The sequence below is a fragment of the Oncorhynchus mykiss genome, chromosome 15, assembly GCF_057628025.1.
Source record: "Oncorhynchus mykiss isolate SJ-2025 chromosome 15, ASM5762802v1, whole genome shotgun sequence".
NCBI classification, from domain to species: domain Eukaryota; kingdom Metazoa; phylum Chordata; class Actinopteri; order Salmoniformes; family Salmonidae; genus Oncorhynchus; species Oncorhynchus mykiss.
This window is the reverse complement of record NC_143036.1, coordinates 70,182,501-70,208,221: the sequence shown is the minus strand read 5'-3', so window position 1 is coordinate 70,208,221 and position 25,721 is coordinate 70,182,501. Positions and strand designations below refer to the sequence as shown.

The 25,721-nt window shown below is 46.3% G+C and overlaps 1 protein-coding gene across 2 annotated transcripts in view; it reads right to left on the bottom strand.

Moving 5' to 3' along the window:
• LOC110506716 (plexin-A4) overlaps positions 1-25,721 on the bottom strand; it is a 424,640-nt gene that overhangs the window by 215,536 nt on the left and 183,383 nt on the right. For both annotated transcript variants that reach the window (XM_090199137.1, XM_090199138.1), the window contains exon 3: positions 811-942. In XM_090199137.1, coding sequence (XP_090055263.1) covers positions 811-942 — 132 coding nt within the window. The remainder of the gene's footprint in view (positions 1-810; positions 943-25,721) is intronic.

Here is a 25,721-nt window from a genome sequence, read left to right as displayed (position 1 = left end):
CACAGTGCATCTGTTAACCACTAGTAAATGGGAAACAGCCCCACTGTGAACAGACAGGGTGTTAACCACTAGTAAATGGGTAAACAGCCCCACTGTGAACAGACAGGGTGTTAACCCCTAGTAAATGGGTAAACAGACCCACTGTGTTAACCACTAGTAAATGGGAAACAGCCCCACTGTGTTAACCACTAGTAAATGGGTAAACAGCCCCACTGGGAACAGACAGGGTGTTAACCACTAGTAAATGGGAAACAGCCCCACTGTGAACAGACAGGGTGTTAACCACTAGTAAATGGGTAAGCAGCCCCACTGTGTTAACCACTAGTAAATGGGAAACAGCCCCACTGTGTTAACCACTAGTAAATGGGAAACAGCCCCACTGTGTTAACCACTAGTAAATGGTAAACAGCCCCACTGTGAACAGACAGGGTGTTAACCACTAGTAAATGGGAAACAGCCCCACTGTGAACAGACAAGGTGTTAACCACTAGTAAATGGGTAAACAGCCCCACTGTGAACAGACAGGGTGTTAACCACTAGTAAATGGGAAACAGCCCCACTGTGAACAGACAGGGTGTTAACCACTAGTAAATGGGATCCAGCCCCACTGTGTTAACCACTAGTAAATGGGAAACAGCCCCACTGTGAACAGGCAGGGTGTTAACCACTAGTAAATGGGAAACAGCCCCACTGTGTTAACCACTAGTAAATGGTAAACAGCCCCACTGTGAACAGACAGGGTGTTAACCACTAGTAAAGGGTGTGTGGGTATGTCAGGGTGTGTGTGGGGTGAGGGGTCACGTGACATACCTGTGTCTCTGACATGGCATATAGGAAGTGGTGGTCGGGGGAGAAGGCCATGTCCCGTTGGATTGGCCCTCGCTCCACCGCCTGGATCACCTCGTACTGCAATGCACCATGGGAAGGCCCGTCCACCCTGATCTGGAAGCGCAGAGAAGGAGGGAAAGGAGGAGAGGAGAGGAGAGGGGGACATGTTTAGGGAGCTGTAGGGGTGGTGTGTGTGTCTGTCCTAGATGTGTGTGCTCAGCCAAAAGCAGAAAGTGGCCTCACCCAGACTTGGAGGAATGACAGGAGGCTCTAGGTCATATCCTCACATCTGCTCTACTATCACACACACACACACACACACGCACGCACGCACGCACACACGCACGCACGCACGCACACACACACACACACACACACACATACACACACACACACACAGGGGCACGTTCCAACACAACACCTAAAAGCAGCCTCCTGGCTGTCATAACCCACAAACACCCTGTTCTGACACCTGCCCAAAATGCTTCCCAGGGCATACATACACACACACAAATTAATAAGGGCTTGTGTCAGCGTGTGGGACAGCCGTTTTGTCAGACTTGTCAGAGTTCTACAGAAAACACCTGGTTAATATGCCCATGGCACCTTGAATAATATATCACTTGTTTTGTCAAGTTCAAGAGGTCATAAACGGAAGTGGAAGATAATTGGCTGAGAGAGGGAGGTGGCACAACACATTCTGGGAGTCAATTCATAACACAACACATTCTGGGGTTCATTTCATAACACAACACATTCTGGGGGTCATTTCATAACACAACACATTCTGGGGGTCATTTCATAACACAACACATTCTGGGGGTCATTTCATAACACAACACATTCTGGGGGTCATTTCATAACACAACACATTCTGGGGGTCATTTCATAACACAACACATTCTGGGGGTCATTTCATAACACAACACATCAGACAGCTGTTATTGCTGTTGACAACATACAATCTCGTAGAGCAGACAGGAACATAATACTGTCTTTATTTCAAAAGTCACTTTCGAGAATGTCTGTGATGTTTGTTGGGGGGACATATAGTGCCAAAGAACAACTTTGGCACGAAAATCGATTGTTCTTCCCCAAGCAGGGCAAAGTTAATTCCCTGTGCTACGTTTCCCTCTGACTCTGCTGCTGAGCTTTGGTTTCTATGTCGAGAGAGATCTTGTTCCCCAACATAAAGCCTCTTTCAAAACTGATCCAGCTCCAATGCTTTTAGTTTCAAAGCTTCTGAAGAGCCTCACTCTCCCCCTGTCTCTCCCTCCCCCCTCTCGCTCTCTCTCTTCCCCCCCCCCCGCTCTCTCTCCCCCCCCTCTCTCTCTCTCCCCCTCTCTCTCGCCCCCTCTCACTCTCTCTCCGCCCCTCTCGCCCCCTCTCTCTCCCTCCCTCTCTCTCTCTCCCCCTCTCTCCCCCTCCCCCCTCTCGCTCTCTCGTTCTCCCTCTCTCTCCCCCTCTCTCCCCCTCTCTCTCTCCCCCTCCCCCCTCTCTCTCTGTTCTCTGTGCTAGAGTCCCTTCCTGCTGACTTTTTCCCTGGTGTCCTTAGTTAGTCCTTAGTTACTATAGTTGTGTGAATCTGAAAGGCCCAGAACACTATCAAAGCCTCCCCTTCAACACTTTCACTGGGACCCATTGTGCCACACGAGGGTCGAAAGAGAGACGGAGAAAAGAACAGCCAATAAAAGAGGAATAAAGGATTAAAGGAGCCTTCCACACGAGCCGGCGCCCCGATCCAGCAGGTGGGGTTATCTAATCGGCCTGATCGGGTGGGGGTCGGATTACGGCCCTTCTCCCCCCATCCGTGTATGCTCAGTGGTGTCGTCCATCGCCAGGTGGAGAATATGAGGGCCAGCAGGCCATGCGTGGTGCAGACAAAGCCCAGGGAGAGAGAGGGCCATTGGGCCATTGTGGCCAGGAGAATCCCTAGCCACTGGGGAGTAGGAATGGGAAGCTCTGCCTTTATCTCTACCACTTCTAAACAAATGACCCACTGGGGAAGAGGCAGCACGTCTGCTTGCATTACAGAGAGGGAGGGAGATGTCTTATGTTCCAGGCCTATTCCATATCCTGTGGAATTGTTCAACATCATTGCTTTGGCAGTACTTTTGTCGTGGCGGAGAAGCCTTTTTAACTGTGTTGAATGGAGTCCAGTCTGGGTGTCAGGTGAGGACATCATCTGATCAGCACCAACGACCAACGGGCTTTAAGTATCAGAAGAGGATGTTGCAACCCGACCTACTAGCTATCAGGACCCCATCATCACCACCATAACAGTCAACTGACTAGCTTTCATATCACAGATATACTGTCTGTATATATGGCTGGTTATGACTGTGTTGTTATTATGTTATTATCAGTATTCATGTCCTGTTTAAGACACTCAAGATAAATGATTCATTCTCTGACACGCCACCCAACGGTATAATCTATTTCTATTCCGCATTAATACATTCATATAAAGTGGATTAGGTACTTGGGATCTTAACTGGATTACATGCTAATCTCTGCTATCACATTATTACTGTAGAATGAATGAGATTCCCAGGAAGGCAGCCCCTCTTAATGCCCACTGAATCTGGAGGAGAGAGATTCCCAGGAAGGCAGTCCCTCTTAATGCCCACTGAATCTGGAGGAGAGAGATTCCCAGGAAGGCAGTCCCTCTTAATACCCACTGAATCTGGAGGAGAGAGATTCCCAGGAAGGCAGTCCCTCTTAATGCCCACTGAATCTGGAGGAGAGAGATTCCCAGGAAGGCAGTCCCTCTTAATGCCCACTGAATCTGGAGGAGAGAGATTCCCAGGAAGGCAGTCCCTCTTAATGCCCACTGAATCTGGAGGAGAGAGATTCCCAGGAAGGCAGTCCCTCTTAATGCCCACTGAATCTGGAGGAGAGAGATTCCCAGGAAGGCAGTCCCTCTTAATGCCCACTGAATCTGGAGGAGAGAGATTCCCAGGAAGGCAGTCCCTCTTAATGCCCACTGAATCTGGAGGAGAGAGATTCCCAGGAAGGCAGTCCCTCTTAATGCCCACTGAATCTGGAGGAGAGAGATTCCCAGGAAGGCAGTCCCTCTTAATGCCCACTGAATCTGGAGGAGAGAGATTCCCAGGAAGGCAGCCCCTCTTAATGCCCACTAAATCTGGAGGAGAGAGATTCCCCGGAAGGCAGTCCCTCTTAATGCCCATTGAATCTGGAGGAGAGAGATTCCCAGGAAGGCAGCCCCTCTTAATGCCCACTTAATGCCCATAACCAGCCTTTTACATGGTTATCAGTATGATTTATGGGAGACTGGGCAAACCTTGGCTCACACTGCCCACTGTCAAAGTGTCTCAACTTGTGTGTGTTGTTCTCTATACTGATCTTAAGGGTGCGTGTGTGTGCGCGCATGCGTTTGCGCATGTGAATATGTGTGTGTAAATTCATTGAGGGGCCCAAAGGTATAGCATTCAGATCATAGATCCTACACTGCGCTATGCTGCTGTAGATCAGTGGCTGTGGAAGCAACTGTCTGTCTGTCTGTCTGTCTGTCTGTCTGTCTGTCTGTCTGTCTGTCTGTCTAGCTGCCTGCAGAGACGGAGTGAGAAAGCTCTACACTGCATCAGTGAGAAGCCTGCAGCCATACACACACACAGCCACATATCATGTCCACCTAGTGGCCACCGGCTGCAACAACAGCAGCAGATGAAGCTCCACACTGCTACAATACTGAGATGGTATTAGAGGACTAACTAAGAGCTGCTAAAACATGTACTTTATCATCAAAACAGTTTCTGTTGTGGTGAGTTGATCTCAACCTTCAAAAGTGATATTGTTTCAGCCAAACAAGTGAAGGATACTGGCACATCAATGGCAGCCACATACCCTCACTGTTGTTTGAATTCTCTTATTTTATACAATACCTCAACATCTCGTTCATGGGAAATGTTTAGGTGTCGTATGGTGCTATAGGGAAATGTTTTCTATGCTAGTGAATGAAGCCTTGGCTATTGTGTAGCATCTATATTCAGCCTTGTCTCTGTATGATAGAGAACGACTAGGCTCTATCACTGAGTGAGCTCTATCCCTGAGTGAGCTCTATCCCTGAGTGAGCTCTATCCCTGAGTGAGCTCTATCACTGAGTGATCTCTATCACTGAGTGAGCTCTATCCCTGAGTGATCTCTATCACTGAGTGAGCTCTATCCCTGAGTGAGCTCTATCCCTGAGTGATCTCTATCCCTGAGTGAGCTCTATCCCTGAGTGAGATCTATCACTGAGTGAGCTCTATCCCTGAGTGAGCTCTATCACTAAGTGAGCTCTATCACTGAGTGAGCTCTACCACTGAGTGAGCTCTATCACTGAGTGATCTCTATCACTGAGTGAGCTCTATCACTGAGTGAGCTCGATCACTGAGTGATCTCGATCACTGAGTGAACTCTATCACTGAGTGAGCTCTATCACTGAGTGAGCTCTATCACTGAGTGAGCTCTATCACTGAGTGAGCTCTATCACTGAGTGATCTCTATCACTGAGTGAGCTCTATCACTGAGTGAGCTCTATCACTGAGTGATCTCTATCACTGAGTGAGCTCTATCACTGAGTGAGCTCTATCCCTGAGTGATCTCTATCCCTGAGTGATCTCTATCACTGAGTGATCTCTATCCCTGAGTGATCTCTATCCCTGAGTGATCTCTATCACTGAGTGATCTCTATCACTGAGTGAGCTCTATCACTGAGTGATCTCCATGGGGCTAACAGATAACAGATAACAGGTGTGATAGAGAGAGAGACCATTGTAACCTATTTGCACATCATCTAACATTTGTAATGTCTTTATTCTTTTGGAACTTTAGTGTAATGTTTATTGTAAATTTGTAAAAAAAAAAAAAAAAAATCCACTGTTTATTATCTAGTTCACCTGCTTTGACAATGTTAACATATGTTTCCCCTGGCAATAAAGCCTTTCATTGAAATTGAATTGGATTGAATTGAGAGGGGGGGGGGGGGGGATAGAGGGAGGGAAGACATTCTGGTGTGAAAACCATAGGAGCTCTTCAGTTTCCTCGCACTGGCAAGGACTAGCCCAGAGCACATGGAAATTATGGCACTTCCTCTGGCTCGACTCGGCATCCATTATCACAGGGCCAAAGACGGCCCGTGGATGCTGGAATCAAACAACTCTACTACAAAAGCTAAATACACATGTATTATTATCAATAATTAAAATATTCTATGTACAAATCTTGAAAATAAAAGTGTATTGCAAGAGATGATTAAAACATCACACTAAGCTTATCCCCTTGTGTATCAAACCCTATCCACTAAACACCTTTCAAAATCCATAGCAATGAGGCTGTAGCTTTAACTTTCTACAGGCGACAATTGCCCTTTTAAAACATTTGTGCACTCCTATTCTCCATCTAGGCCTGTCCATTGATTTTGGATAATCTGTGTGAGCCTCAGAAACTCACAAGACTGCTGCCACTTTACCTCAGGCAGAGAGAGGGACGGCCCTCGTTACAGGTCCCGGAGAGAGAGAGCGAGAGAGGGAGAGAAAGAGAGAGAGGGAGAAGGTGAGAGAGGAGAAAGAGTGAAAAGAAAAAGAAGGAAAGAAAGCGAGAGAAGAACCCTTCTGGAAGGGAGACAGGATCCTAAACTCCAGCCAGCCAGCCGTGGCCAGGAGGGAGCAGGAGATAAGCACATTTCACAGGAGTGGAGAAAGGACCCAAACAGAACAGAACACAGTCCGAAGACAAAACGATGAAACACATTCCTGAGCCCTTGTGTGTGAACGAGAGGGATCTAGTGAAGACAGAACAGACAGGACGATGGCGCTAGCTAGCTACATCAACTAGGGCGCACTGTATTGAAATACATATAGCAAATCTCAATAGACAGCCAATTAAAACAGCAGAAACCTATATGTGGCATGGGCTCATTAGAGACACAGCTATGGAGTAGGAGTGTGGGAGTGTGGGAGTGATTTCCATTGGCATGGGGTGGAGAAGGGTGGCACAGAGATGCCCATCACACAGAGCTGAGGTCTGTTTGGTATGGCACACCTCGCCCACCACACTAGCAGAGGAAGTTGGACGCAGTCAAAGTGTCAACACAGTGCATTGTGGGCCATGTAACCAGCAGTGTTGAGTGGGTTGACCAAAGCTCACATCCAATGTCATGTTAGAACAAGCCAAGAGTGAGACATCGTGTAAATCATCAAACATCTCATCACATAAAGAACCTACAGTGAAGTGGCCATTGGAAACAAGGGGGAAAGAATCTGGGAGCATCATCAATGTGGGAGGCTTTTCATACCACCATTCCATCCACAGGATAGAGGCTCTCCACTGTGTTCAGTGGCATAGAAATATCATGACCATAAAGGGTATTCAATCAATGACCTTTAAGTGCAGTGACAACACTCTGCACCAACGTGCCACAGCATCGGAACCCGACTGGTCACGCTCAGCCTCAGGTTACCTTTTGTCAAACGTTCAGCCGACGTCGCCCATTCAACAGAGAAGGAGAGAGATAGAGAGAAGGAGAGAGATAGAGAGAAGGAGAGAGATAGAGAGAAGGAGAGAGATAGAGAGAAGGAGAGAGATAGAGAGAGAGACAGAGAGAGACAGAGAGAAAGAGAAACAGAAAGAGAGAGAAGGAGAGAGATAGAGAGAAGGAGAGAGATAGAGAGAAGGAGAGAGATAGAGAGAGAGACAGAGAGAAAGAGAAACAGAAAGCGAGAGAAGGAGAGAGATAGAGAGAAGGAGAGAGAGATAGAGAGAGACAGAGAGAAAGAGAAACAGAAAGCGAGAGAAGGAGAGAGATAGAGAGAAGGAGAGAGAGATAGAGAGAGACAGAGAGAAAGAAAGAGAAAGCTGAGTCTACTATGCTCACATGTGATAGGGCGAGGGTTATGGTAAGATGAGCACAAGAACTCCACCATCCTCACACTACACCCACCCAAGTTGCATGACACAAATTCTATCTTAAATAATAAACGAATCACATTTGCATAATAAGAGTTTACTTTTAATTGAAAAATCCTATTTTAATAGTTCTTGTTGGATTGTGAGTGTTTGTCTCATTTTGAAGGTAAAGAAAAAAAAAGTTATGAAATCTTTTTACGTTGCATGTTGGAATTTACAAGGATTGAAGTCCTCTGCTTTTGGACTAAAGAGCAGAAACCCAGACTTCCTGAAAGAAATTGATGATGTTGATATTGTAGTACTACAGGAAACATGGTGCAGAGGTGATGTTTCCACTGGCTGTCCACTAGGTTATAGGGAGAGAATCATACCATCCACTAAATTAAAAGGAATCAGACAGGGCAGAGACTCAGGGGGAATGCTAATATGGTATAAATCTGAACTAACTCATTCAATCGAATTGATCAAAACAGGAGAATTCTTTATATGGTTAGAAAAATCAACAAGGAGACTATCTTGACACATAAAAACGTCTTCCTCTGTGCCACATACATTCCCCCCTCAGAGTCACCCTACTTCAATGAAGAGAGTTTCTCCATGCTAGAGGGGGAGAGGAGTCACTTTCAGGCCCAAGGCAACGTACTGGTCTGTGGAGACCTGAATGCTAGAACAGCAGAAGAACAAGACACTACAGTCATGGGGACAAACACCTACCAGGAAGCAACAACCTTTCCCTCCCCACATACCCCCACAGAAACAACTATGATAAAGTGAAAAACAAAAACGGAGTACAGCTCGTGAAGCTCTGTGGAACACTGGTCTGTACATAGTCAATGGTAGGCTGAGAGGGGACTCTTTTGGTGGGTACACCTACAGCTCTGTAGAACACTGGGTCTGTACATAGTCAATGGTAGGCTGAGAGGGGACTCTTTTGTTAGGTACACCTACAGCTCTGTGGAACACTGGTCTGTACATAGTCAATGGTAGGCTGAGAGGGGACTCTTTAGGTAGGTACACCTACAGCTCTGTGGAACACTGGGTCTGTACATAGTCAATGGTAGGCTGAGAGGGGACTCTTTTGTTAGGTACACCTACAGCTCTGTGGAACACTGGTCTGTACATAGTCAATGGTAGGCTGAGAGGGGACTCTTTTGGTAGGTAAACCTACAGCTCTGTGGAACACTGGGTCTGTACATAGTCAATGGTAGGCTGAGAGGGGACTCTTTTGGTAGGTACACCTACAGCTCTGTCGAACACTGGGTCTGTACATAGTCAACGGTAGGCTGAGAGGGGACTCTTTAGGTGGGTACACCTACAGCTCTGTGGAACACTGGGTCTGTACATAGTCAATGGTAGGCTGAGAGGGGACTCTTTTGGTAGGTACACCTACAGCTCTGTGGAACACTGGTCTGTACATAGTCAATGGTAGGCTGAGAGGGGACTCTTTTGGTAGGTACACCTACAGCTCTGTAGAACACTGGGTCTGTACATAGTCAATGGTAGGCTGAGAGGGGACTCTTTTGGTAGGTACACCTACAGCTCTGTAGAACACTGGGTCTGTACATAGTCAATGGTAGGCTGAGAGGGGACTCTTTTGGTAGGTACACCTACAGCTCTGTGGAACACTGGTCTGTACATAGTCAATGGTAGGCTGAGAGGGGACTCTTTTGGTAGGTACACCTACAGCTCATCCCTTGGCAGCAGCACTGTAGACTGCATCCTCACCGACCTAAACCCAGAGTCTCTCAGAGCCTTCACAGTCAGCCCACTAACACCTCTCTCAGACCACAGTAAAATCACAGTGTATCTGAGAAGAGCAGAACCCAACCATGAAGCATCACGGCCCAATAAATTACATGGTACAAAACAGGCCTATAGATGGAGTGCAAACAGTACAGACATCTACCAAAAAGCAATTAGTAGCCAAAAAATACAATCTCTCCTGGACAACTTTTAGCCTTAACAAGCAATGAAGGTGTAAATGTGGCTGTTTGGAACATAAACTTTACATTTGACAAATTGGCCTCCTTGGCTAATCTAAAGAAGCAGAAGAGCAAACCAGAAATAACAGATAATGAAAAATGGTTTGATAATGATTGCAAAAATCTAAGAAAGTCATTGAGAAATATATCTAATCAAAAACACAGAGAACCAGACAACAAAAATATACGCCTTCAATATGGGGAAACACTGAAACAATACAAACACACCCTAAGAACAAAAAAGGAACAGCACATTAGAAATCAGCTGGATGGAATTGAGGAATCCATAGAATCAAACCACTTCTGGGAGAATTGGAATAAATTAAACAAACCTCATCATGAGGAATTGGCTATCCAAAATGGGGATATGTGGAGAAATCACTTTGCAAACCTCTACAGCAATATAACAAAGAGCCCAGAACAAAAAGATATACAGGAAAAATTACAAATCCTTGAATCAGCAGTCAAAGACTATCAGAATCCTGTGGATACCCCAATTACAGAATAATAATTATTGGAAAAACGATGTACTCTCCAACCCAAAAAGGCCTGTGGTGCTGATGGTATTTTAAATTAAATGATCAAATATACAGACCACAAATTCAAATTGGCTATACTCAAACTCTTCAACATTATCCTCACTGCAGGTTTTTTCCCCGATATTTGGAACCAGGGATTGATCACACCAATCTATAAAAATGGAGACAATTTTGACCCCAATAATTACAGAGGAATTTGCGTTAACAGCAACTTGGGTAAAATTCTCTGCAGCATTATAAATAGCAGACTACATCATTTCCTTGACGAACACAACGTCCTGAGCAGAAGCCAGATTGGATTTCTAAAACATTATCGTACAACAGACCACATTTACACCCTCCACACTCTAATTGATAAACAAGTAAACCAAAACAAAGGCAAAATCTACTCGTGTTTTGTAGATTTCAAGAAAGCATTTGATTCAATTTGGCACGAAGGTCTTTTTTATAAACTAATAGAAAGTGGTATTGGAGGGAAAACATGATTTTATTAAATCAATGTACACTAAAAACAAATGTGCGTTTAAAATTGGCAACAAGCAAACAGACTTCTTCTCTCGGGGACGGGGAGTGAAACAGGGCTGCCCAATAAGTCCAACACTATTTAACATTTACATTAATAAATTGTCAACAACATTCGGCAGCACCTGGTCGGCAGCACCTGGTATCACCCTACACAACACTGAAATCAAGTGTCTGCTGTAGACAGATGACCTGGTGCTGCTGTCTCCCACTAAAGAGGGGTTACAGCAGCACCTAGATCGTCTTCACAGGTTCTGTCAGACCTGGACTCTGACCGTTAACCACAGGTTCTGTCAGACCTGGGCTCTGACCGTTAACCACAGGTTCTGTCAGACCTGGGCTCTGACCGTTCACCACCGGTTCTGTCAGACCTGGGCTCTGACCGTTAACCACAGGTTCTGTCGGACCTGGGCTCTGACCGTTAACCACAGGTTCTGTCAGACCTGGGCTCTGACCGTTAACCACAGGTTCTGTCAGACCTGGGCTCTGACCGTTAACCACAGGTTCTGTCAGACCTGGGCTCTGACCGTTAACCACAGGTTCTGTCAGACCTGGGCTCTGACCGTTAACCACAGGTTCTGTCGGACCTGGGCTCTGACCGTTAACCACAGGTTCTCTCAGACCTGGGCTCTGACCGTTAACCACAGGTTCTCTCAGACCTGGGCTCTGACTGTTAACCACAGGTTCTGTCAGACCTGGGCTCTGACCGTTAACCACAGGTTCTCTCAGACCTGGGCTCTGACTGTTAACCACAGGTTCTCTCAGACCTGGGCTCTGACTGTTAACCACAGGTTCTGTCAGACCTGGGCTCTGACCGTTAACCACAGGTTCTGTCAGACCTGGGCTCTGACTGTTCACCACAGGTTCTGTCAGACCTGGGCTCTGACCGTTAACCACAGGTTCTGTCAGACCTGGGCTCTGACCGTTAACCACAGGTTCTCTCAGACCTGGGCTCTGACTGTTAACCACAGGTTCTGTCAGACCTGGGCTCTGACCGTTAACCACAGGTTCTCTCAGACCTGGGCTCTGACTGTTAACCACAGGTTCTCTCAGACCTGGGCTCTGACTGTTAACCACAGGTTCTGTCAGACCTGGGCTCTGACCGTTAACCACAGGTTCTGTCAGACCTGGGCTCTGACTGTTCACCACAGGTTCTGTCAGACCTGGGCTCTGACCGTTAACCACAGGTTCTGTCAGACCTGGGCTCTGACCGTTAACCACAGGTTCTGTCAGACCTGGGCTCTGACTGTTCACCACAGGTTCTGTCAGACCTGGGCTCTGACCGTTAACCACAGGTTCTGTCAGACCTGGGCTCTGACCGTTAACCTAAAAAAAACAAATATAATGATATTCCAAAAAAGGTTAAAAAAAAATAAGGATGACAAATATAAATGTGGACACAGTTCTATTAGAACACACCAAAAACTACACATATCTAGGACTAAATATCAGCAACACAGGTAGCATTCACATGGCTGTGAATGAGCTGAGAAACAAAGCAAGAAGAGCATTCTATGCCATTAAAAGGAACATCAAAATCGAAATTCCAATTAGAATCTGGCTCAAAAATTTTAAATAAGTTATAGAACCAATTGCTCTATATGGCAGTGAAGTATGGGGTCCAATCTCTAATAATGAATTTACCAAATGGGACAAACATCCAATCGAAATACTGCATGCAGAGTTTTGCAAGACTGTATTGCAAGTGCAAAGAAAAACTCCAAATAACGCATGTAGAGCAAGATAATATTTCTTTCCCAAAATTCTAATTCAATACAAAGCATTTGAAACTATAAAAGATAAAGAAAAAATAAAATATTTATTGGGCGAAAAGCCAAAATGTGCAGTTTTGGCAGTCAAATATGTGTCCTCCTGCCACAACCTGAGGGACAGCCAGTGAAAAGTGCAAAGTAATGTCGATAATATTTCCCATCTTGTTTTGTTTTGTCTTTCATACCATGTCATGTGTCTTCTCAGTCATGTTGACACTGTTCTACTACCATTTATTTAATGTATTGTATTGTTGTTCTGGTAATCCCATGTCCACTACGACTATTATTATTGCTCTTGGTCTCACCATTTATTTATATATAAATATATATTTTTATTTTATTTTTATTTTTCGATATGTATACTTTGACAATGTAAGTAATAATGAACTTGACATGTCAATAAAGTCAATTGAATTGAATTGAAAGACAAGGAGAGAGAAGGAGAGAGAGATGGAGAGAGAGAGACACAGAGAGAGAGAGAGAAATATAGGGAGAGAGAGAGAAAGAGAGAGAGAAGGAGAGATAGAGAGAGAGAGAGAGAGAAAGAGAGAGAAGGAAAGAGAGAGAGAGAGAGAGAGAGCGGAGAGAGAGAGAGAGAGAGAGAGAGGGGGGTTAAAGATAAAAAGAAAGAGAGAGGGAAAACAAAGGAGCATCAGTCTTCTAACGGCAACGTGTTTCAACGTGGGTACTTACTCATCAAGACAGGGTTATAATGCTAGCTGTCTCCTTTATTCCATTGGGCGAGTCAGAGATTATATGGCAGGAGACAGAGAGAGAGAGAGAGAGAGAGAGAGAGAGAGAGAGAGAGAGAGAGAGAGAGAGAGAGAGAGAGAGAGAGGAGGAGTGTGGGGGCGGGAACTTGGAACCATTCTCAGTGTCAATCAATGCTAGTCATAAACGCTCCCTTCCATATTCACTGTTAGAACATCAATATTGAGCTTCAGGCTGAGCGTCTCTGTGAAGCTGAGTTGGAGGGGCTCGGGGATGAGATGACATTCATCTGTAGCATTAGAAACAATACAGTACAATGGAACAGAGAGCGAGCCGTCAGACTCCTTAACAACCCATCATGGAGTCTTTGTTGAGGTGCAGCATTACACAACAAGAGGAAGTCAATCTGCTGATGTGGTTTCTATAGGCGTTGTTTCTGCCTGTCTGCCTCACCACTGTGTTGGACTGTAATTCCTCCTTACTCCTAAAGTTGATGATACTGTGAATTGACAAGAGCGATCTGATAGTATTGTATGAATGTAGACGTTCATACTGCACATGTGGAGGATGTATGTCACTGTGTTCTTGTCCTTGTGATTATGCATTCTAAATGGCCACAGGCAGAATTAATACACTTACATTCCATAGTATTCAATCTGAAATAAACAGCTGTGAGTATTCAACAGGCACAGAAAAAGCCTTGAAGAAACAGCTTCTATCGGCCTACTTCACAGTGTGAGAAGTGGAAAACCCTGCGGTGTGAAACCTAAGCAGGTCCACTCTCTCCTTCCCTCCCTCTCTGTTTCATCCCAGTGATTAGACCTATCTGCTACACAGCTGGATTTTAATTAACAACTTTCTAGAGTTGCCACGGTAACCCAAGTTCTCCATGCTGACGAGGAGGGGAAATGTAATCGTTAGCCACAGCGGCTAACTGCCCCGGTTCTCGTGAGGTATCGGAGCCACAGTGGATGTGTGACCCTCAAATTGGGCCGCCTGTGGAGTCTGGTTCCTCTCGAAGTCTCTCCCCAATGAGGTGTTCTGGCTTGCCGGCGTCTCCTAGGCTTTCTCTAGGTCTTTCTCTAGGTCTTTCTCTAGGTCTTTCTCTAGGTCTTTCTCTAGGTCTTTCTCTAGGGCTTCCTCTAGGTCTTTCTCTAGGTCTTTCTCTAGGTCTTTCTCTAGGTCTTTCTCTAGGTCTTTCTCTAGGTCTTTCTCTAGGTCTTTCTCTAGGTATTTCTCTAGGTCTTTCTCTAGGGCTTCCTCTAGGTCTTTCTCTAGGTCTTTCTCTAGGTCTTTCTCTAGGTCTTTCTCTAGGTCTTTCTCTAGGGCTTCCTCTAGGTCTTTCTCTAGGTCTTTCTCTAGGTCTTTCTCTAGGTCTTTCTCTAGGGCTTTCTCTAGGTCTTTCTCTAGGTCTTTCTCTAGGTCTTTCTCTAGGTCTTTCTCTAGGTCTTTCTCTAGGTCTTTCTCTAGGTCTGAGTTGATGTTCAGCATTTGGAAACAACATATTCTATTGATTATCACATCTCAGTCTCTTTCCTCAACCTTTCAAACTTCTCTTCTCTTACAAACGTCTTCTCTTTTTCTATTACAGACAGGCAGAGATCCGGACCTCGCTCACACTGGGTGCAAATGGAAGCAGTGGGGGAGCCAGAGGAGAGGACTGTGAAGGAGAAGAGGACATTAGCAGGCTTGGTATAGCCTTGTCACTTCATCTCACCCTGCCTGTCCCCAGGGCAGCACGCCCAGCTGACACCGTTAGAACTGATAAAAACCTCAGAGTGCTACTGTGGCACTGGGGACCTGGGCTGGAACTGCAGTGGGCATGTCCATCATCAAAACTGTTGTGCCCTGCTGAGGGGTGTATGTGTGTGTGCGTGCGTGTGTGTATTTGTCACACCTTGTGGCTAACACCATCTCAGACAGTGGGAGCCCTGAGGGGTCCCTTAACTCTGTGAGTGACCACAGTGGCATTTGACGTGTGATCACCACTAGCCGGCAGGTTGACACAGCCAGCTAATCTACCCTTTATCCCCCCCCTCCCTACTGAGAGAGAGAGAGAGAGAGAGAGAGAGAGAGAGAGAGAGAGAGAGAGAGAGAGAGAGATGGAGAGAGGAGACGTGAAAGAGGAAAGGTATCTTGAGGGAAACTAGCTCCCCCTCCCCCTCCCCCATCCCCCCTGGCTGCAGTGACTGACAGGCCTCCCTCCTATCTCTCTCCCCATGGATGGAGTGCCTCTGAGCACTGTGACCAGGCAGGGGGCGCTCTCACTGACCTTTCCTCATTCCATCATTCTCTCCCTCGCCTTCTCTCCCTCTGTCTCGATCCCTCTCTTTTTCTCAATCACAGAGTGCTAGAGAGTTTGAGAGGGAGACCTGCGGGCTCGGCTTGTTTAATCTGAGGTACACGGTGACCTTCTGGCCTTGTGCCAATCTTTCTCTCCCTCAAACATTCTCTCACTCCATTCCCACTATCGCTCTCTCCAGGCTTGTCTGACAGACTCCATTCCTCCGCTCCCGGAAATCATGTCCTCTCTATCTCTCTCACTTTCATTCCCTCTCTCTACCTTTCTGTCTATCAGATTGAGAGCATTCAACATGAGAGGACCCAACATGGCTCTCAGATGAACTTCGACCCCACAGGGGGATTTGATAACATTTTTTTCTTATTTTCACAAAAAAGCAATCTTGTTTTCGTCGTCGCAAAAACCCTCTCAATCGCCACCAGCCGAGGCAAACCCAGCCGCTCTTCTCCCCCAGAATGACTTAGTGGGCTCACTCAGGCCCTTCTTATTTTCTTTACTTCAGACGGATGTGAGAGAACATGTGTTTGCTGGGCTGTATCCATTCCAAATGGCACCCGGTTTTCTATATAGTGCAATACTTCTGACCCGAGCCCAATGGTCCCATTTGAGACCCAAACCTTCTGTGTACCCAACGAGGACGAAAGAGATAGATAACACAAGGTAGCCTGACTATGCTAGGCTATTACAAAAGACTGTCTTTCTCAAACAGCCATGAAACAATTATAATTCCCTCTTCCTCTTTCCCCCTTTTTCTCTCTGTTCCTTTTCATGTTTGGCCAAAATGTTTCTCTGCTTTCCCCTTCATCGCCTCCTTCCTTTCCTCCTTCCTTCCTTTCATCGCCTTGCTTCCTTTCTTTCCCACTATCTCTCTATACAGAACAGACATAGAAAGACAACATGGAAAGTGTTGGCCCCGTGTTTCATGAGTGGAAATAAGAAGGTCCCAGTAGTGATCCGTACGCACAAAAAGCCCATTTCTCTAAAATGTTCCACATAAATTAGTTTACATCCCTATCAGTGAGCATTTCTCCTTTGCCAAGATAATCCATCCACCTGACAGGTGCTGGGGACAAGGTGCAGTTTTGTCACACAACATAATGCCACAGATGTCTCAGGTTTTGAGCGAGAGTACAATTGGCATGCTGGCTGCAGGAATGTCCACCAGAGCTGTTGCCAGACAATTGAATGTTCACCATAAGCAGCGTCCAATGTTGTCTTTGAGAATTTGGCAGTACGTCCAACCGACCTCACAACCACCATAACCACGCCAGCCCAGGACCTCCACATCCAGCTTCTTCAGCTGCAGAATCGTCTGAGACCATCCACCTGGACAGCTGATGAAACTGAGTATTACTATCTGTAATAAAGCCTTTTTGTGAGGCCTATGCCCTCCCAGGCCCACCCATGGCTGTGCCCCTGACCAGTCATGTGAAATCCATAGATTAGGGCCTAATACATTTTATTCAATTGACAGATTTTCTTATATAAACTGTAACTCAGTAAAATCTTGTAAATTGTGGCATGTTGCGTTTATATTTTTGTTCAGTATGTTTTCAGTGTTCATTCCAAAAATATTTATTGATATCTGGTGTTTTTTCAGCTCCTGAGAAGGGAGGTCAAAGAACCTGGCTCTCTCAAAACCCTCCTTTCTTCTCTCCACCCCTCCTTTCGCCCTCTCTCTTTCTAAAACTCTCTTTCACCCCCCTATTTCGCCCTCTCTCCACCCCTCATCCCTCGGTCTGTCTCATTACGGTGGCAGCAGGGTAGAGGGGACAGGTGGGCGGTGTAGGAATTCTCTAATGAAGATCATTTATCTGGAGACAAATAACCGCACCAGTGAAACAAACCTATTTCCACTCACCTCTTTTCAGTGTGGAAAAACCAATTATTTTTGCCCTCGATCTTCATTATTTTCTCCCACATGCCGGGATAAGGGCTCCTACTGATGACAGGGATAAGGGCTCCTACTGCTGACAGGGATAAGGGCTCCTACTGATGACAGGGATAAGGGCTCCTACTGATGGCAGGGATAAGGGCTCCTACTGATTACAGGGATAAGGGCTCCTACAGATGACAGGGTTCCTACTGATGGCAGGGATAAGGGCTCCTACTGATGACAGGGATAAGGGCTCCTACTGATGACAGGGATAAGGGCTCCTACTGCTGACAGGGATAAGGGCTCCTACTGATGACAGGGATAAGGGCTCCTACTGATGGCAGGGATAAGGGCTCCTACTGATGACAGGGATAAGGGCTCCTACTGATGACAGGGTTAAGGGCTCGTACTGATGACAGGGATAAGGGCTCCTACTGATGGCAGGGATAAGGGCTCCTACTGATGACAGGTATAAGGGCTCCTACTGATGACAGGGATAAGGGCTCCTACTGATGACAGGGATAAGGGCTCCTACTGATGACAGGGATAAGGGCTCCTACTGATGGCAGGGATAAGGGCTCCTACTGATGACAGGGATAAGGGCTCCTACTGATGACAGGGATAAGGGCTCCTACTGATGACAGGGATAAGGGCTCCTACTGATGACAGGGATAAGGGCTCCTACTGATGGCAGGGATAAGGGCTCCTACTGATGACAGGGATAAGGGCTCCTACTGATGACAGGGATAAGGGCTCCTACTGATGACAGGGATAAGGGCTCCTACTGATGACAGGGATAAGGGCTCCTACTGATGGCAGGGATAAGGGTTCCTACTGATGACAGAGAGATAGAGAGCGAGAGAGAGAGAGAGAGAGAGAGAGAGAGAGAGAGAGAGAGAGAGTTCTACTGTATGTTTATCCAGGCCACACCTGTGGGAATTCTAGGACACAAGATGGTGGACATATGGCAGGGCTAGAGGCTGCTAGCTTTGATGTGAGGGGGAGAAATAAGAGGAAGGAAGAGGCAGACGGAGGAGAGCAAGACAGTAGTTACTCTCTCTGTCTCAACAGTGAGATGCAGCCTGGCAGTGCAGACTAGTACCACTGCATCTCTCAACCCTTCTCCATCTTGCTCGCCGTTACTTTATTTGTGCCACAAACAACAGCAGAAATATCAGTTAAATATCAGTTGTCCACTGCATTGAATCAAGTCATCAAGTGAGTGAGTGTGTGCGCGCAGCTATCCCTCAGCACTGAGGAGTTACAGGAAGCCTTTAGTTCCTGTGTGATACTGGTCAGGCAAATCAGCCTTTCTGATTGGCCCACGCCTGACTACTACACTTGTCCGTCCGCAGCCTGTCCAACCAGAGAGCACGGAACTCTCAGACTTCACAAAGATGTCTGAGCCCGATAGGGACCCTTAGATCACCTTTCCCTGCAGGGACACTGACAAACATCTCTTCTGTCACTAAAGTCTATGAGACCACTATCTATGAGACTATATTGGATCTATCATAAGAAGCGATGTAAGATGACACCAGCTTTAGGCCAGCTGAGATCAGTCTCCCACTGCTTCTATGAGATGAACTTTGTTTCAATGTGTCTGCTGGTCCTCACTGTTTCTCTCCTCACTGTTTTTCAAATTCTTTGTGGATCTGTGTAATGTGAGGGAAATGCATGTCTCTAATATGGTCATACATTGGGCAGGAGGTTAGGAAGTGCAGCTCAGTTTCCACCTCATTTTGTGGGCAGTGAGCACATAGTCTGTCTTCTCTTGAGAGCCATGTCTGCCTACAGCGACCATTCTCAATAGCAAGGCTATGCTCACTGGGTCTGTACATAGTCAAATCTTTCCTTAAATTTGTGTCAATCACGGTGGTCAGGTATTCTGCCACTGTGTACTCTCTGTTTAGTGCCAAATAGCATTCTAGTTTGCTCTGTTTTTTTGTTAATTCTTCCCAATGAGTCAAGTAATTATCTTTTAGTTCTCTCATGATTTGGTTGGGTCTATCTCTCTCTCCTCTATAGTCTGTTTAGGTCAATACCTGTTGTTAGTGGGCTCATCTAGACAAACAAAGCAGCCCATTAACTCCTAGTGTGTATTCACTGCGCCCACACAAAGGACGCACACACACACCTGGCAATTTCCCAGGCCTTGGCACCTAGGCCAGCAGAATGATTGTGGGGAGGACAGCTAAACAACAGGGCTGCATGGTTTATTACAGTCAATTATAACAACTATAAGACAAGACAGGTAGAATTCCCTTACATTCACAGGAAATACTGTGTGCGTGCGTGCGTGCGTGCGTGTGTGTGTGTGTGTGTGTGCGTGCGTGCGTGTGTGTGTGTGTGTGTGTGCGTGCGTGCATGCGTGTGTGTGTGTGTGCGTGCGTGTGTGTGTGCATGCGTGCGTGCGTGTGTGTGTGTGTCTGCTACTAAAGGACTAATAGAAAGAGAAGAGGAGCTACAGATAGAGGAAACCAGACTATCACAAAGTGAACGACCTCATTGAGAAAGAGAGTGAAGTGAGAGACAGGCCAGGCATGAAGGAGGAGTGTGTGTGTGTGTGTGTCCTAGCCTCCTCAGTCAGTCAGGTGTGAATAATGCATGGGCCAGCTCAGGGTCAGACGCTGTGTGTCAGAGACCAGGCCTCACCACGGATCCTATTACCACACAGCCATCACATACCTGATACCTCCACACACACACACACATTCCCTATGGAGGAACAGCTCTGAGCAAACACAGTGAGATACACAGCATACACACACATTACACACACAGATCACTGAAGATGATTACACACACTCTTCATGAATTACCAATGGCCATTCCCCCACAGCGTGTTTGTATGAGTGTGTGTGTGTCCTTGTGTGTATGTGTGTATGTATGTGTGTGCAAACATACACACACGTGTGTGTGTGTGTGTGACAGTGTGTCTGAGATTCACAGCCGTCTTTTAATGTGTGACTTTCCTATAAAACTTCCATAACTAATTGGGAAAGCACCTCACTTCTTCTACTCCTCAGAGATGAGCATGTGTGTGTGTTTTTGTTTGTCAGTAAACAGCCCCAACTACACCCGACGGCTACATGGAGCCTTCACCGACAAGCTTCTTTAATACCAGCCCCTCGTGGTGTGCCTGGACAGCCTCGGGTGGAGGTGCAAGCTGGTGGCGCTGATATTTGGCAGTCTCGGCCACGTAAACAGGCGTGCAGCGCGTGGCCTCCAGATTGCAGGCCTGCCAAAACCTATGGTTAAGCAGTTGGCTAGATACTGCTCTGTTTCAGCTGTCCTCGGCTGCCTAGCTGTTTGGGGAAGGAGATGCTTTCTGTCCCCTCGAGGGCCATGCATACAGGGACCTTAGAAATGTTTGGATCCTTTTTTAATGTAAATTTGTGGATTCAAATAATGTATTTAAAATGTGTGTGTGTGTGTGTGTGTGTGTGTGTGTGTGTGTGTGTGTGTGTGTGTGTGTGTGTGTGTGTGTTTGTGTGCTCCTGCCCTGCGGGTTCTTTCTGTTTCCCGTCTCCTATACTTCTTCTCCTTTCTTAAACACTGCGTCACACTCTCTCTATTTACCTGCTTTTCATCAGAGTGGGAAATCAACCTGGTAGAGGAGAGAAAGGGGTGGGGGGGGGGGGGAATAAGGGAAATGTACAGCCCCTTTAGGACTGTGTGTCTCCTTCTCAAACAACAAGTCTAATAACTGTCACTGTTATAATACCTACAGCGTGAGAGAACATTCCCATTGGGATAATGCTGGGAACAAAATACTTGCCCTTTCTCTCCCCCTCTCTCCTCTACCTTTTCTCTCCCCCTCTCTCCTCTACCTTTTCTCTCCCCCTCTCTCCTCTCCCCCTCTCTCCTCTACCTTTTCTCTCCCCCTCTCTCCTCTAACCTTTTCTCTCCCCCTCTCTCCTCTACCTTTTCTCTCCCCTTCTCTCCTCTACCTTTTCTCTCCCCCTCTCTCCTCTCCCCCTCTCTCCTCTACCTTTTCTCTCCCCCTCTCTCCTCTACCTTTTCTCTCCCCCTCTCTCCTCTACCTTTTCTCTCCCCTTCTCTCCTTTACCTTTTCTCTCCCCTCTCTCCTCTCCCCCTCTCTCCTCTCCCCCTCTCTCCTCTACCTTTTCTTTCCCCTCTCTCCTCTACCTTTTCTCTCCCCCTCTCTCCTCTACCTTTTCTCTCCCCCTCTCTCCTCTACCTTTTCTCTCCCCTCTCTCCTCTCCCCCTCTCTCCTCTACCTTTTCTCTCCCCCTCTCTCCTCTACCTTTTCTTTCCCCTCTCTCCTCTACCTTTTCTCTCCCCCTCTCTCCTCTACCTTTTCTCTCCCCCTCTCTCCTCTACCTTTTCTCTCCCCTCTCTCCTCTCCCCCTCTCTCCTCTACCTTTTCTCTCCCCCTCTCTCCTCTACCTTTTCTTTCCCCTCTCTCCTCTACCTTTTCTCTCCCCCTCTCTCCTCTACCTTTTCTCTCCCCCTCTCTCCTCTACCTTTTCTCTCCCCTCTCTCCTCTCCCCCTCTCTCCTCTACCTTTTCTCTCCCCCTCTCTCCTCTACCTTTTCTCTCCCCCTCTCTCCTCTCCCCCTCTCTCCTCTACCTTTTCTCTCCCCTCTCTACTCTACCTTTTCTCTCCCCCTCTCTCCTCTACCTTCCCTCCAACGTTCCTACCGCGAACACAAGGCATTAACCAAGACATGCCATTCCATTTCCGTGGGCTACTGGCGCGGCGCTGTAATGCTTCATGTTGGAATTAAGTCTGACACTTCAGAATTGTACCATTAGAGTGTACGCCGCACTTAACGCTCACAACGTATCTGAGTGGTCCGAGGCGCTCGCCAAACGCGTTCGGTTTAATAGATTTGAATAAATTACGCTCATTTCCAAAGCCGCCTGTGCTTTCAGTTTGTCATGCCATAGTGTCATTGTGATATTAACTTCATTTGTTAAAAATGTCCCTCCTCCCTTCCCTTTCCTCTTGCTTCTACAAAATAGCCATTCTCATCATGGAGTCCAGTCTACTATCGTAGAATCATTTTAAAGGTGGTCTATTTTCATTTGAATGTGACTCCCACGGCTAAATAAAGGATCATTAAATATTGAAGATGTCAGTCAGATACTGGTACCATTCAGTCAATGAGCAGTCTTTCTAAAAATAGCCTGGCTTTGTCCAGGGAGAATACATCCGGTACCACGCTCATAGTGTCTCCATAGTGTCTCTAATGGTGGAAGACACAGCAAGGGGAAAATGACTTATTTCATAGATAAATGAATCTGTTTGTTTCAGGCTCAACTGTAATCTGTTATTCACCAAGGACTGGAAATGCACGCACACGCCCACACATACCCCCACGCATCTACCCCCCCCCCCCCACACACACACACACACACACACACACACACATACTGTACATACATACATTTACACACACACACAGTCAAACACTCTACTGCAGTCAATTCAAAGATCAATACTAATTTATTCAATGAATTTGACATACAGTACGTGTTAGCCAATTTATTCAAACAGACCTTCACAAGAGCCTTTTCATTTATTCAATACTCTACTCCTCCACTCTCTCTCCCTCTCTTCCTACGCCAGAGTAGCAGTCTAGTGTAGAGAGAGGGTGTGTTGTAGGGCCTGTTAGCTTTAAAAACAGAGTAACTCCTTGCAGAAGTGTTGGCAGATATCAGCAGCGGCCTGTCACTCTCTCTCTCTGCTCTCTCTCTCTGCTCTCTCTCTCTGCTCTCTATCTCTTTCTCTATCACTCTCTCTCTCACTCTCTGCTTTCACTCTCTCTCTCTCTCTCTCTCTCTCTCACTCTCTGCTTTCACTCTCTCTCTCTCTCTCTCTCTCTCTCTCTCTCTCTCTCTCTCTCTCACTCACTCTTTCTGCTCTCACTGCTCTCTCTCTCTCCATTCCCCCTTCCTTTCTCTCTCCATCTCTCACCTCTCTCTCTTTCCCTTCCTCATCCCTCCATCCATCCCTCCCTCCATCATGGACATAAGCTGTGATGCACTGAATCAGGCCTCCCATAACTGAGTACGTCCCTGTGAGACCAGCCCACTGGAAATCAAACTGACTACAGTACAGTGTTATTTAACCTGACCAGACTGGCCTGCAGAGTCAGCCAGCCCTCACAGACTAATTAGACAGAAGGTGCAGAATACAACTGTCATAGAATTGGTTAGTTTGGTACATTTCCCTTATTCCCCCCCGCCCCCCTTCTCTCCTCTACCAGGTTGTTTTCCCACCCTGATGAAAAGCAGGTAAATAGAGAGAGTGTGACGCAGTGTTTAATAAAGGAGAAGAAGTATAGGAGACGGGAAACAGAAAGAACCCGCAGGGCAGGAGCACACAAACACACACACACACACACACACACACACACACACACGTTCGTTTTACTACACTGTTAAAATAGAGTGATTTGTAACATCAAAACTAGTGGCAACTGAGCTGCCACCAACTTGAAGGATAAAAAACCTTAACTTTGCTGGAGTATTGAAACACATCATCCTGAGATGTTCTGAAACATCCCACCCTGTGTTGTAACACCACTTAATCAAGTGTTGTGTAACATCTTGTCAGGGACTGGGAGAGATAACAGAAAAGGGTTCTGTTTAGTGCAGAATCAGACATCTTGTCAGGGACTGGGAGAGATAACAGAAAAGGGTTCTGTTTAGTGCAGAATCAGACACCTTGTCAGGGACTGGGAGAGATAACAGAAAAGGGTTCTGTTTAGTGCAGAATCAGACACCTTGTCAGGGACTGGGAGAGATAACAGAAAAGGGTTCTGTTTAGTGCAGAATCAGACACCTTGTCAGGGACTGGGAGAGATAACAGAAAAGGGCTCTGTTTAGTGCAGAATCAGACACCTTGTCAGGGACTGGGAGAGATAACAGAAAAGGGTTCTGTTTAGTGCAGAATCAGACACCTTGTCAGGGACTGGGAGAGATAACAGAAGAGGGTTCTGTTTAGTGCAGAATCAGACACCTTGTCAGGGACTGGGAGAGATAACAGAAAAGGATTCTGTTTAGTGCAGAATCAGACACCTTGTCAGGGACTGGGAGAGATAACAGAAAAGGGTTCTGTTTAGTGCAGAATCAGACACCTTGTCAGGGACTGGGAGAGATAACAGAAGAGGGTTCTGTTTAGTGCAGAATCAGACATCTTGTCAGGGACTGGGAGAGATAACAGAAAAGGGCTCTGTTTAGTGCAGAATCAGACACCTTGTCAGGGACTGGGAGAGATAACAGAAAAGGTTCTGTTTAGTGCAGAATTAGATCCCTTCTCTTTTGGTGTCGTGTCCTCTCTCTAAAGCGTCTAAACACCATTCTGATGTTTTGAATCCTGTCTAGTGCAGAACTAGATCCCTTTGTCTGAAGTGTCTTCATGTTTAACATGGGTTCATGCATTTGATCATTTGCCATGTTATACCATTTAGGCAGGCTTTGTCAAGCACACCAGCAGTAACTGGAGGTTGACCTGCAGAAATTCAGGACTCTGCCCTCACCTCTTCTGAATCTTGAATGTGGGAATGGGTGCTGTCCTCATTGGACGTTCATTTGCCAGACGGTTTAGATATCCATTCATCATGATTCATTACCCCTCATGGCACAACAAGCTTAATACTGATACAGAAAATATACTTGTATTTCTTCAAACAGCCATACAACGTTGTGTGAAACATTGTTTAATTACCCACAAGATGGGAAATGCAAGGTGATTCAAACCAGACTTCTAATGATTTTCTCTCTTCTTGGTTATCCTCATGAAAGATACTGACATGTGAAGTAACATGTTATTCCACAATTGCACAAAAATAACTGTCCATAGGCCCTTATAATCAATCAATATTTAGTGTTTGATGCTGCGTTTGACATGCACTGAAACCCCTAAAAGCATTTCCACAACACTCTCTTAAAAACATCCATATCCAGGTTGAAGAATCACTTTGGGTGTTTCAGAGTACTTCGTGTCTGTTTTAAACCAGATTATGTGTATTAATTACATTCTAACCCCTCCAAACACCAGATCTCAGCTTAGGTGCACTGCTTTTCATGGTTTCACTACACAATCAGGTTGTTCTGAGACTTTCTATGTTTACAGTGTATCCTTGTGGGGACCAAACAATTGATTCTCATCCAAAATCCTATTTTCTCAAACCCCTAAACCTAACCCTAACCCTAACCCTAAAACTAACCATAACCATAACACTAAACCCCATATCCCTAACTTCAAACTCCTAACGCTAAACATAACTGTAACCCTATCCCTAA